The sequence below is a fragment of the Oncorhynchus tshawytscha genome, linkage group LG12, assembly GCF_018296145.1.
Source record: "Oncorhynchus tshawytscha isolate Ot180627B linkage group LG12, Otsh_v2.0, whole genome shotgun sequence".
NCBI lineage: Eukaryota > Metazoa > Chordata > Actinopteri > Salmoniformes > Salmonidae > Oncorhynchus > Oncorhynchus tshawytscha.
In genome coordinates this window covers 7,773,506-7,787,335 of record NC_056440.1, presented here as the reverse complement: position 1 = coordinate 7,787,335, position 13,830 = coordinate 7,773,506, and the positions used below count along the sequence as shown (strand labels likewise).

The 13,830-nt window shown below is 43.9% G+C and overlaps 1 protein-coding gene across 1 annotated transcript in view; it reads left to right on the top strand.

Moving 5' to 3' along the window:
- The window catches only part of LOC112240057 (extracellular matrix organizing protein FRAS1), a 338,168-nt gene that overhangs the window by 134,583 nt on the left and 189,755 nt on the right, over positions 1–13,830 (top strand). The window contains 5 exon segments of the mRNA XM_042331265.1: positions 1,740–1,899; positions 8,299–8,432; positions 8,840–8,923; positions 12,690–12,791; positions 13,309–13,500. Coding sequence (XP_042187199.1) covers positions 1,740–1,899; positions 8,299–8,432; positions 8,840–8,923; positions 12,690–12,791; positions 13,309–13,500 — 672 coding nt within the window.

The following is a 13,830-nucleotide window of genomic DNA, read 5'->3' as shown; positions in this document are numbered from 1 at the left end:
CTCCCTCTCCTCTCCTCTGTCCCATCTTCTCTCCTCTCCTCTCCTCTCCCCTCTGTCCCCTCTTCTCTCCTCTCTCCCTCTGTCCCCTCTTCTCTCCTCTTTCCTCTCCTCTGTCCCCCTCCTCTCCTCCCCTCTCCTCTCCTCTCCTCTCCTCTCCTCTCTCCTCTCCTCTCCTCCTCTCCTCTCCTCTCCTCTCCTCTCCTCTCCTCTCCTCTCTCCTCTCCTCTCCTCTCCTCTCCTCCTCTCCTCTGTCCCATCTTCTCTCCTCTCTCCTCTCCCCTCTGTCCCCTCTTCTCTCCTCTCCTCTGTCCCCTCTTCCCTCCTCTCTCCTCTGTCCCCTCCTCTTTCCTCTGTCCCCTCCTCTCTTCTCTCCCCTCTCCTCTCTCCTCTCCCCTCTAACCCTCTCCTCTCCCCTCTCCCCTCTCCTCTCTCAACACACAATCTCTTTCTTGTTAGCTTCTCCTCTTTCGCCATCTCACACAGAGCCTATGTCCCAAATCACACCCTATTCTCTGTTTAGTGCACTACTTTTGACCAGAACCCTAAGGGCCCTAAGGGCCTACTGTATGTAGTGAATAGTGTGCCATTTGGGAGCAACAAGAGAGAGCTGGCTGGAGGCCAATCTTTTTAGGTAGAACAAGCTTCCTAACAAGCCACTTTGGCCTGAGGTTTAGGATTCCATTGGTGTCTCTGAAGCATCAAGTGTCTTTCACACTTTTCACAAGGCTCTACTCCTGAGGCAGGGAACTCGTGTTTAGAGGGTCTGCCTGGGTCTTCCAAAAGCTCTCTGTGGGTTGGTGAAGGGGAGAGGAGATTAAACTGTATTCGGGTATATGTGGCACAGTAGCAGAATAATGATTTATGTGGTTATTTACTGAAGATTGTGTTCAACATTTATTTTAGATTGGGGCTAGGAAGGTAAAACACTGGAGTAGAGATTTATAGATTACTGATAGATTACATTACACTGGAGTAGAGATTTATAGATTACTGATAGATTACATTACACTGGAGTAGAGATTTATAGATTACTGATAGATTACATTACACTGGATTAGAGATTTATAGATTACTGATAGCGGTCAAGATTACATTTTCATTCTGTCTGTCTGTCTGTCTGTCTGTCTGTCTGTCTGTCTGTCTGTCTGTCTGTCTGTCTGTCTGTCTCTGTCTGTCTGTCTGTCTGTCTGTCTGTCTGTCTGTCTGTCTGTATATATGTCTGTCTGTCTGTCTGTCTGTCTGTCTGTCTGTCTGTCTGTCTGTCTGTCTGTCTGTCTGTCTGTCTGTCTGTCTGTCTGTCTGTCTGTCTGTCTGTATATGTCTGTCTGTCTGTCTGTCTGTCTGTCTGTCTGTCTGTCTGTATATATGTCTGTCTGTCTGTCTGTCTGTCTGTCTGTCTGTCTGTCTGTCTGTCTGTCTGTCTGTCTGTCTGTCTGTATATCTGTCTGTCTGTCTGTCTGTCTGTCTGTCTGTCTGTCTGTCTGTCTGTCTGTCTGTCTGTCTGTCTGTCTGTCTGTCTGTCTGTCTGTCTGTCTGTCTGTCTGTATATATGTCTGTCTGTCTCTCCCTCTCAATTCAATTCAATTCAATTCAATTCAAGGGGCTTTATTGGCATGGGAAACATATGTTAACATTGCCAAAGCAAGTGATGTAGATAGTATACAAAAGTGAAATAAACAATAAGAATGAAGAGTAAACATTACTCTCTCCCTCCCTCCCCACCATCCACCCATCCACAGCATGACAGTCAGTGGAGTGCCCCCCAGTGCCAGGTGTGTGTGTGTTCTGGGGGTAGTGTATCCTGTAGACAGAGACCCTGTCCTCCTCTCAGCTGCCCCCCAGACCAGACTGCCTTCACCCCCGCCGGAGACTGCTGCCCCAAGTGTGCCCGCAGTGGAGGTAAGTTTCATACCAACTCTGCTTTACTTTCCAGTTGAACGCCTCAAAATGGCCTCCAAAGCAACAACAGATCCAGGTCATCTGTCATCAAAATGGCCTCCAAAGCAACAACAGATCCAGGTCATCTGTCATCAAAATGGCCTCCAAAGCAACAACAGATCCAGGTCATCTGTCATCAAAATGGTAAATTGAATCCAATAGAAGCCATACTCTTTCAGGCAGGGACCAGAGCTAGGTAGAGGGGCGGTATTGCCTGTACTGTGGTTGGCATCATATACTGTGTACACTGTTGCCAACCCTTGGGGAAAGCCTGCCAGACTCGGAGTCTGTTTGAGCCGTTGCCTGAGGACTTCAAAAGGTTAGCTGATGTCTGTCAGTTATATTATTTATATGTTGTGGTTGCCCCCTGCAGCGCTACGCATGGCGGCTACATAGCTAGTTAGCGCCTGAACTGGGTATTCCCTTTGCTATTACAAATCTGACGCTGTAAATCCTATAAAGATCTCACCTCAACTTCAGGTGGGATTTCTTTCCAGCGTCTTTGCCTGGCTGACTTCATCGCAGACCTACATTCAAAGAAAAACAACAATATGGGTTTATATGGGTTTATATATATATGGTTAGGACATCTACTCTGTGCATGACACAAGTCATTTTTCCAACAATTGTTTGCAGACAGATTATTTCACTTATAATTCACTGTATCACAATTCCAGTGGGTCAGAAGTTTACATACACTAAGTTGACTGTGCCTTTAACCAGCTTGGAAAATTCCAGAAAATGATGTCATGGCTTTAGAAACTTCTGATAGGCTAATTGACATCATTTGAGTCAATTGGAGGTGTACCTGTGGATGTATTTCAAGGCCTACCTTCAAACTGAGTGTCTTTTTGCTTGACATCAGGGGAAAATCAAAAGAAATCAGCCAAGTCTTCCGAAAAAAAATTGTAGACCTCCACAAGTCTGGTTCATCCTTGGGAGCAATTTCCAAATGCCTGAAGGTACCATGTTCATCTGTACAAACAATAGTACACAAGTATAAACACCATGGGACTACGTAGCCGTCATACCACTCAGGAAGGATACACGTTCTGTCTCCTAGAGATGAACATACTTTGGTGCGAAAAGTGCAAATCAATCCCAGAACAAATCAAATCAAATAACATTTTATTTGTCACATACACATGGTTAGCAGATGTTAATGCGAGTGTAGCGAAATGCTTGTGCTTCTAGTTCCGACAATGCAGTAATAACCAACAAGTAATCTAACTAACAATTCCAAAACTACTGTCTTATACACAGTGTAAGGGGATAAAGAATATGTACATAAGGATATATGAATGAGTGATGGTACAGAGGAGCATAGGCAAGATACAGTAGATGGTATCGAGTACAGTATATACATATGAGATGAGTATGTAAACAAAGTGGCATAGTTAAAGTGGCTAGTGATACATGTATTACATAAGGATGCAGTCGATGATATAGAGTACAGTATATACGTATGCATATGAGATGAATAATGTAGGGTAAGTAACATTATATAAGGTAGCATTGTTTAAAGTGGCTAGTGATATATTTACATTTCCCATCAATTCCCATTATTAAAGTGGCTGGAGTTGAGTCAGTGTCAGTGTCAGTGTGTTGGCAGCAGCCACTCAATGTTAGTGGTGGCTGTTTAACAGTCTGATGGCCTTGAGATAGAAGCTGTTTTTCAGTCTCTCGGTCCCAGCTTTGATGCACCTGTACTGACCTCGCCTTCTGGATGATAGCGGGGTGAACAGGCAGTGGCTCGGGTGGTTGATGTCCTTGATGATCTTTATGGCCTTCCTGTAACATCGGGTGGTGTAGGTGTCCTGGAGGGCAGGTAGTTTGCCCCCGGTGATGCGTTGTGCAGACCTCACTACCCTCTGGAGAGCCTTACGGTTGAGGGCGGAGCAGTTGCCATACCAGGCGGTGATACAGCCCGCCAGGATGCTCTCGATTGTGCATCTGTAGAAGTTTGTAGAGTGCTTTTGGTGACAAGCCGAATTTCTTCAGCCTCCTGAGGTTGAAGAGGCGCTGCTGCGCCTTCTTCACGATGCTGTCTGTGTGAATGGACCAATTCAGTTTGTCTGTGATGTGTACGCCGAGGAACTTAAAACTTGCAGCAAAGGATCTTGTGAAGATGCTGGAGGAAACAACATGTACAAAAGTATGTATATCCACAGTAAAACGAGTCCTATATCGACAGAACCTGAAAGGCTGCTCAGCAAGGAAGAAGCCACTGCTCCAAAATCGCCAAAATCGCCAAAATCGCCACAAAAAAAAAGCCAGACTACAGTTTGCAACTGCACATGGGGACAAAGGTCGTACTTTTTGGAGAAATGTGCTCTGGTCTGATGAAACAAAAATAGAACTGTTTGGTCATAATGACCATCATTATGTTTGGAAGAAAAAGGGGAGGCTTGCAAGCCGAAGAACACCATCCCAACCGTGAAGCATGGGGTTGGCAGCATCATGTTGTGAGGGTGCTTTGCTGCAGGAGGGACTGGTGCACTTCACAAAATAGATGGCATCATAAGGTAGGAAAATTATGTTGATATATTGAAGCAACATCTCAAGACATCAGTCGGTAAGTTAAAGCTTGGTTGCAAATGGGTCTTCCAAATGGACAAATGGACAACGAACCCAAGCATACTTCCAAAGTTGTGGCAAAATGGCTTAAGGACAACAAAGTCAAGGTATTGGAGTGGCCATCACAAAGCCTTGACCTCAATTCCATAGAACATTTGTGGGCATAACTAAAAAAGCGTGCGCGAGCAAGGAGGCCTACAAACCTGACTCAGTTACACCAGCTCTGTCAGGAGGAATGGGCCAAAATTCACCCAACGTATTGTGGGAGGCTTGTGGGAGGCTACCCAAAATGTTTGACCCAAGTTAAACAATTTAAAGGCAACGCTACCAAATACTAATTGAGGGTATGTAAACTTCTGACACACTGGGAATCAATCATTCTAATACTATTATTCTGACATTTCACATTCTTAAAATAAAGTGGTGATCCTCACTGACCTAAGACAGGACATTTGTACTCGGATTTAATGTCAGGAATTATGATAAAGTGAGTTTCAATGTATTTGACTAAGGTGTATGTAAACTTCCGACTTCAACTGTACACTACCGTTCAAAGGTTAGGGGTCACTTCGAAATGTCCTTCGTTTTTGTCCATTAGAAATACAGTGTAGACATTGTTACTGTTGTAAATGACTATTGTAGCTGGAAAAGGCAGATTTTTTTGTGTGGAATATCTCCATAGGTGTACAGAGGTCCATTATCAGCAACCATCACTCCTGTGTTCCAATGGCACGTTGTGTTAGCTAACCCAAGTTTATAATTTTAAAAGGCTAATTGATCATTAGAAAACCCTTTTGCACAGCTGACAACTGTTGTTCTCATTAAAGAAACAATACAACAGACCTTCTTTAGTCTAGTTGAGTATCTAGAGCATAAGAATCAGAAAAACACTGTGTACTACTCCCTTCACAGAACAGCGCAAACTGTCGCAAACCAGAATAGAAAGAGAGTGGGAGGCCCCGGTGCACAACTGAGCAAGAGGACAAGTACATTAGAGTGTCTAGTTTGAGAAACAGACGCCTCACTAGTCCTCAACTGGCAGCTTCATTAAATAGCACCCGCAAAACACCAGTCTCAACGTCAACAGTGAAGAGGCGACTCCAGGATGCTGGCCTTCTAGGCAGAGTTCCTCTGTCCAGTGTCTGCGTTCTTTTACCCATCTTAATCTTTTCTTTTTATTGGCCAGTCTGAGATATGGCTTTTTCTTTGCTCTCCTCCCCAAAACCTGTCCCATCGCGCTCTAGTAACTCCTTGTGGCTGACTTCGGTCGCCAGCTGTACGGTGTTTTCTCCGACACATTGGTAGGGGTTGGCTTCCGGGTTAATCGACCAGTGTGTCAAGAAGCAGTGGGGCTTGGCAGGGTCGTGTTTCTGAAGACGCATGGCTCTCGACCTTCGCCTCTCCTGAGTCCGTACGGGAGTTGCGGCGATGGGACAAGATTGTAACTGCCAATTAGATGTCACAAAATAAGGGGAGAAAAAAATAATGAACGTTTCGTAATGGGTACATACATTGTTATGAATGTACTGATATGCCGTGGGTGGACGCACGAGCACCCGGCAGGGTTTACAGGAAAAACGTATTTTATATCGCAGTTGACAAGAATGTTCAAAACAAATTTTATTTGTCACATGATTCATAGACTAACCAGAGATGGGACCAAGTCGCTATTATTCGAGTCACAAGCAAGTCTCAAGTCACGAGGTCCAAGTCTCAAGTCCAGTCCCAAGTAGAACGGGTCGAGTCTCGAGTCAAGTCCAGTCCCAAGTAAAATGGGTCGAGTCTCGAGTCCAGTCCCAAGTAGAACGGGTCGAGCCTCGAGTCAAGTCCAGTCCCAAGTAGAACGGGTCGAGCCTCAAGTCAAGTCCAAGTCATCCAGTTTAAGAGCAAGTCGATTCGAGTCACAAGTAATTTCAAGTAATGTTTCGAGTCCAGTTTAAAAAATCTATACAGTCAATGAGTTGTTCAACTACAAATCTTTGTATATTTATTGAGGTTACCAGACAGCCATTTTTATCATTTTTGATGATGTAATAATTAATTTTATGCAAGATTCATAAGTAGCCTAGCGGCAGGGTAGCCTAGTGGTTAGAGCGTTGGACTAGTAACCGGAAGGTTGCAAGTTCAAACCCCTGAGCTGACAAGGTACAAATCTGTCATTCTGCCACTGAACAGGCAGTTAACCCACTGTTCCTAGGCTGTCATTGAAAATAAGAATTTGTTCTTAACTGACTTGCCTAGTTAAATAAAGGCTAAATAAATAAAAAAAATTAAATAGGTAAATAATGAATTTCAAGCAATTTTGGCTCAACAAAAGTAAGCCTGTGCCAGTAATTGTTGCTTGATTCCCAATTGCAGGTGAGTAAAGAAAACAGATCATAGTTTGGATCAACAACATTTTTTCGGGAGCTGCATATTAATTTATGTCAGTCCTCTCCCTACAATGTGACGTTTGCGCTGCACCAGATACTATAGCTGTACAGCAGTCTGTTTGCTAGCAGTCTGTTTGCTAGCAGTCTGTTTGCTAGCTGTTTGCTAGCTCAGTGATTTCAAACTTTTTTTTGACCTGGGACCCCAAAAAAGGAGTGCTTCAAAGCTAGCGACGCCCGCACACACGTGCCTGAGCGCACATGTGCCTGAGCGCACACGTGCCTGAGCGCACACATGCCTGAGCGCACTTCACATAGGTGTGAAGTGCAACAGAGATTGCGTCATCTCTGGATCTGTTGAGGCGGTATGCGATTTGGAGGCGGTCCAGGGTGTCTGGGATTATGGTGTTGATTACCAGCCTTTCATGTGATAGTAAATTAGAACGGTTACCTTGGTTACCCTCTCTCTTCCCCATCTCTCTTCTCCTTGGACTATGGTGGTCGGATTGAAACATGTAGGTATTACTGACTGGGTCAGGGAGAGGTTGAAAATCTCAGTGAAGACACTTGCCAGCTGGTGTCTGAGTACACATCCTGGTAATCCATCTGGCCCTTTGAATGTTATCCTGTTTAAAGGTCTTACTCATATCGGCTATGGAGAGGGAGATCAAACAGTCGCCCAGAGCAGCTGGTGCTCTTATGCATGGTTCAGTGTTGCTAGCCTCGAAGCCAGCATAGAAGCGCATTTGGCTTGTCTGGTAGGCTCGTGTCACTGGGCAGCTCACGGCTGGGTTTCCCTTTGTAATCTTTAATAGTTTGCAAGTCCTGCCACACCTGATGAGTGTCAAGGCGGTATAGCAGGATAAGATCTTAGTCCTGTATTGACGCTTTGCCAGTTTGATCGCTCGTCGGAGACCGTAGCGGGATTTCTCATAAGCGTCCGGATGAGTGGCCTGCTGCTTGAAAGCGGTAGCTCTAGCCTTTAGCTCAGTGCAGATGTCCACTCCTCCTGCCCACATTACGCCTTTGCGGATATTTATTCCCATTGTTAGAACAAACAGTTCAATATCTTGTCAGTGTATAGATCATATTTGTTCTGACTCCACTTGCATTTGTTCCTGTGTTAGGGACCCCTGGGTCTGTCCACTCTACTGCCAGATGTAATATACTCTGTTCCTGTGTTAGGGACCCCTGGGGCTGTCCACTCTACTGCCAGATGTAATATACTCTGTTCCTGTGTTAGGGACCCTTGGGGCTGTCCCATCTACTGCCAGATGTATAATACATACCATACATTTTCTATAGCATCTCACTAACGGGTGTAGTGAGTGTACACACACACTTTACTGTACTTACACTCTTGTACTTACACTCTACACACTTGTGCATGGTGTGTGTGTGTGTGTCTCCACAGCCTCCTGTTCCTGGGAGGACCATGAGTACAGGGATGGGGAGGAGTGGAGTCCCAGCCCGTGCTCTAAGTGTGTGTGTAGTAACGGACTACCTCAGTGCTATGCAGCAGAGTGCCAACCTGTCGCCTGCAAACCGGTTAGTACTACTGTCACACACACACACAAACACATACTCACACAAACACACACACACGCATGCACACACACACACACACACACACACACACACACACACACACACACACACACACACAAACACATACTCACACAAACACACACACACGCATGCACACACACACACACACACACACACACACACACACACACACACACATACACAACGCACACAAACACTCACACACACACACATACTCACACAAACACACACACACGCATGCACACACACACACACACACACACACACACATACACATACGCACACAAACACTCACACACACACACATACTCACACAAACACACACATTGTGATTCCATTGCAGCACAATTTGTCACACGTCTGATGTGTGTGTGTGTCTCCAACAGCTCGATAATCTGGTGATCCAGCCAGGACACTGCTGCCCACAATGTGTCCCCAACCCTTGCCTCTCCGCTGGGAAGGAGTACAAGGTACTGTCACTTAGTTATACACTGTTCTGAGAGAGTGAGACAGAGAGAGAGAGTGAGACAGAGAGAGAGACAGAGAGTGAGACAGAGAGAGAGAGTGAGAGTGAGACAGAGAGAGAGAGTGAGATAAAGAGAGAGAGTGAGACAGAGACAGAGAGAGTGAGACAGAGAGAAAGAGACAAAGACAGAGAGAGAGAGAGTGAGATAGAGAGAGTGAGACAGAGAGAGTGAGACAGAGACAGAGTGAGACAGAGAGAGAGAGAGAGAGAGACAGAGAGAGAGAGTGAGACAGAGAGAGAGAGTGAGTGAGAGAGTGAGACAGAGAGAGAGACAGAGAGTGAGACAGAGAGAGAGAGAGTGAGACAGAGAGAGAGACAGAGAGTGAGACAGAGAGAGAGAGTGAGACAGAGAAAAAGAGACAAAGACAGAGAGAGAGAGTGAGATAGAGAGAGTGAGACAGAGAGAGTGAGACAGAGACAGAGTGAGACAGAGAGAGAGAGAGAGTGAGACAGAGAGAGAGAGAGTGAGACAGAGAGAAAGACAGAGAGAGAAAGAAGTAGAAGGAGAGTGAAGTATAGAGTGAAGTACTTTTGTTTGCACACAAAAGTTAGAACACACCTACTCATTCCAGGGTTTAATTTTTTAAAACTATTTTCTACATTGTAGAATAATAGTGAAGACACCAGAACTATGAACTAAGGTGGTTGAGAGAATGCCAGCTGTCTTGAGTGTGCAAAGCTGTCTTCAAGGCAAAGGGTGACTACTTTGAAGAATCTAAAATATATTTTGATTTAACACTTTTCTGGTTACTACATGATTCCATATGTGTTATTTCGTAGTTGTGATGTCTTCACTGTTATTCTACAATGTAGAAAATAGTACAAATGAAGAAAAACCCTTGAATGAGCAGGTGTTCTAAAACTAGTAACTGGTACTGTATGTGACCGAGGATTTATGTGACAGAATGTGAGTCTCTGCTTTTCAGCACGGTTTTAACAGGGTGTCTCTGAGAAGTGTGTGTGTGTGTGTGTGTGGTGCCTGTGTGGGTGTGTGTCCTCTCTTGCTCTCTTATCCCTCTCTCTTCCCTCCTCTCCCTCTCTCTTCCCTCCTCTCCCTTGTTATTTATTAAAGATCATGAATAATATGTGTGTGTGTGTGTGTGTGTGTGTGTGTGTGTGTGTGTGTGTGTGTGTGTGTGTGTGTGTGTGTGTGTGTGTGTGTGTGTGTGTGTGTGTATGTGTGTGTGTGTGTGTGTGTGTGTGTGTGTGTGTGTGTGTGTGTGTGTGTGTGTGTGTGTGTGTGTGTGTGTGTGTATGTGTATGTGTATGTGTGTGTGTGTGTGTGTGTGTGTGTGTGTGTGTGTGTGTGTGTGTAAGGGAGAGTGCTTTGCATTAACAGAATAACAGCATGGGTAGTCTGATCTGGAAACTGTCACATGACTGTCTCTGGGGTATTCTACCAATCAAACATGACTGTCTGAGGTATTCTACCAATCAAACATGACTGTCTGAGGTATTCTACCAATCAAACATGACTGTCTGAGGTATTCTACCAATCAAACATGACTGTCTCTGGGGTATTCTACCAATCAAACATGACTGTCTCTGGGGTATTCTACCAATCAAACATGACTGTCTCTGGGGTATTCTACCAATCAAACATGACTGTCTCTGGGGTATTCTACCAATCAAACATGACTGTCTGAGGTATTCTACCAATCAAACATGACTGTCTGAGGTATTCTACCAATCAAACATGACTGTCTGAGGTATTCTACCAATCAAACATGACTGTCTGAGGTATTCTACCAATCAAACATGACTGTCTCTGAGGTATTCTACCAATCAAACATGACTGTCTCTGGGGTATTCTACCAATCAAACATGACTGTCTGAGGTATTCTACCAATCAAACATGACTGTCTGAGGTATTCTACCAATCAAACATGACTGTCTCTGGGGTATTCTACCAATCAAACATGACTGTCTGAGGTATTCTACCAATCAAACATGACTGTCTCTGGGGTATTCTACCAATCAAACATGACTGTCTGAGGTATTCTACCAATCAAACATGACTGTCTCTGAGGTATTCTACCAATCAAACATGACTGTCTGAGGTATTCTACCAATCAAACATGACTGTCTGAGGTATTCTACCAATCAAACATGACTGTCTGAGGTATTCTACCAATCAAACATGACTGTCTCTGAGGTATTCTACCAATCAAACATGACTGTCTCTGAGGTATTCTACCAATCAAACATGACTGTCTCTGGGGTATTCTACCAATCAAACATGACTGTCTGAGGTATTCTACCAATCAAACATGACTGTCTGAGGTATTCTACCAATCAAACATGACTGTCTCTGGGGTATTCTACCAATCAAACATGACTGTCTGAGGTATTCTACCAATCAAACATGACTGTCTGAGGTATTCTACCAATCAAACATGACTGTCTGAGGTATTCTACCAATCAAACATGACTGTCTCTGGGGTATTCTACCAATCAAACATGACTGTCTCTGGGGTATTCTACCAATCAAACATGACTGTCTGAGGTATTCTACCAATCAAACATGACTGTCTCTGAGGTATTCTACCAATCAAACATGACTGTCTGAGGTATTCTACCAATCAAACATGACTGTCTCTGGGGTATTCTACCAATCAAACATGACTGTCTCTGAGGTATTCTACCAATCAAACATGACTGTCTGAGGTATTCTACCAATCAAACATGACTGTCTCTAGGGTATTCTACCAATCAAACATGACTGTCTGAGGTATTCTACCAATCAAACATGACTGTCTCTGAGGTATTCTACCAATCAAACATGACTGTCTGAGGTATTCTACCAATCAAACATGACTGTCTGAGGTATTCTACCAATCAAACATGACTGTCTCTGAGGTATTCTACCAATCAAACATGACTGTCTCTGAGGTATCAAAAATGTCACATTTTAAAGTGTTTAAAATTAAGGTTAGGAATTAACTCTGAATGGTTAAGGTATTAACTCTGAATGGTTAAGGTATTAACTCTGATTGGTTAAGGTTAGGTATTAACTCTGAATGGTTAAGGTATTAACTCTGAATGGTTAAGGTATTAACTCTGAATGGTTAAGGTTAGGTATTAACTCTGAATGGTTAAGGTATTAACTCTGAATTGTTAAGGTTAGGTATTAACTCTGAATGGTTAAGGTATTAACTCTGAATGGTTAAGGTATTAACTCTGAATGGTTAAGGTATTAACTCTGAATGGTTAAGGTATTAACTCTGAATGGTTAAGGTTAGGTATTAACTCTGAATGGTTAAGGTATTAACTCTGAATGGTTCAGGTTAGGTATTAACCCTGAATGGTTCAGGCATTAACTCTGAATGGTTCAGGTTAGGTATTAACTCTGAATGGTTAAGGTTAGGTGTGTGTGTGTGTGTGTGTGTGTGTGTGTGTGTGTGTGTGTGTGTGTGTGTGTGTGTGTGTGTGTGTGTGTGTGTGTGTGTGTGTGTGTGTGTGTGTGTGTGTGTGTGTGTGTGTGTGTGTTTGTTTCAAGATTATTTTGTGCACATACTAGGTGAATTTAAGTAGAAGTAAATTAGCCATTTATTAAATAATGAATTATTTAATTATGTGTGTGTGTGTGTGTGTGTGTGTGTGTGTGTGTGTGTGTGTGTGTGTGTGTGTGTGTGTGTGTGTGTGTGTGTGTGTGTGTGTGTATGTGTGTGTGTGTGTGTGTGTGTGTGTGTGTGTGTGTGTGTGTGCAGCATGGTGAGCAGTGGCAGAAGAGTGGCTGCACCAGGTGTGTGTGTGATCGTGGCCAGTCTCGCTGTCACACACACACCTGTCCACCCAGGACCTGTGAGAAGGTCAGTACACACAGAGACGGTCAATTGATGTTACTGTCTGTCTGTCTGTCTGTTTGTCTCTCTGTCTGTCTGTCTGTCTGTCTGTTCCTCTGTCTATCTGTTCCTCTGTCTGTCTGTTCTTCTGTCTGTCTGTTCCTCTGTCTGTCTGTCTGTCTGTCTGTCTGTCTGTCTGTCTGTCTGTCTGTCTGTCTGTCTGTCTGTCTGTCTGTCTGTCTGTCTGTCTGTCTGTCTGTCTGTCTGTCTGTCTGTCTGTCTGTCTGTCTGTCTGTCTGTCTGTCTGTCTGTCTGTCTGTCTGTAACTCTTCCCCATGTTACTGCTGTGGAAGACGTTACCTGCTAAAATGAAGATCATTGATTAAATAGAGAAGGTTTTGAAAGGTTCTGAAGATACATCATGTTTGTACTATAATGACTCATCCATCATGTGCACTTTTTATAAAGGGTTTATTAAGGCTTATTCATGAAAGTTATTAGTTATTATAAAGTCTAACCTTATCCTTCCCATGATCCCTTGCAGGGCCAGACCAAGGTAAAGAGGGCGGGGCAGTGTTGTGACGAGTGTGTCGCCTCCAAAGGAAGCTGTCTGTACGAGCTTACCGTGCGTTACCACGGTGACATGTGGAACGGCACCGGCTGCGAGTTCTGCACCTGCGAGAGGGGACAGGTCCTCTGCCAGAGAGCCCAGTGTGCTCGAGTAGAATGCCCGACGGTAGGCCACGCTTTTGCCCGACTGAAAGTAAATAAATAAGATAAATGATACAAACTTTTTTTTGTTGTAAATAGTTCACCTACATCATGCTGGTTTCCCTCTTTTGTCTTTTTTTGGATACATACAAATAAAAACTAGGATGTAACCGAGAGAATACCTCATGGATATCTCCCTTCATTATTACACATAATTTACTAGCTCAGTAGGGTGCTTGGCCTACATACAGAATCATATAATCATTTGTGGCAGGAGTTCTTTGAGGACAACAAAAAAATACAAAACAGGGTTTTACTCTAGAAGTGAAGGGAATACTCTGACATAAAACAAATA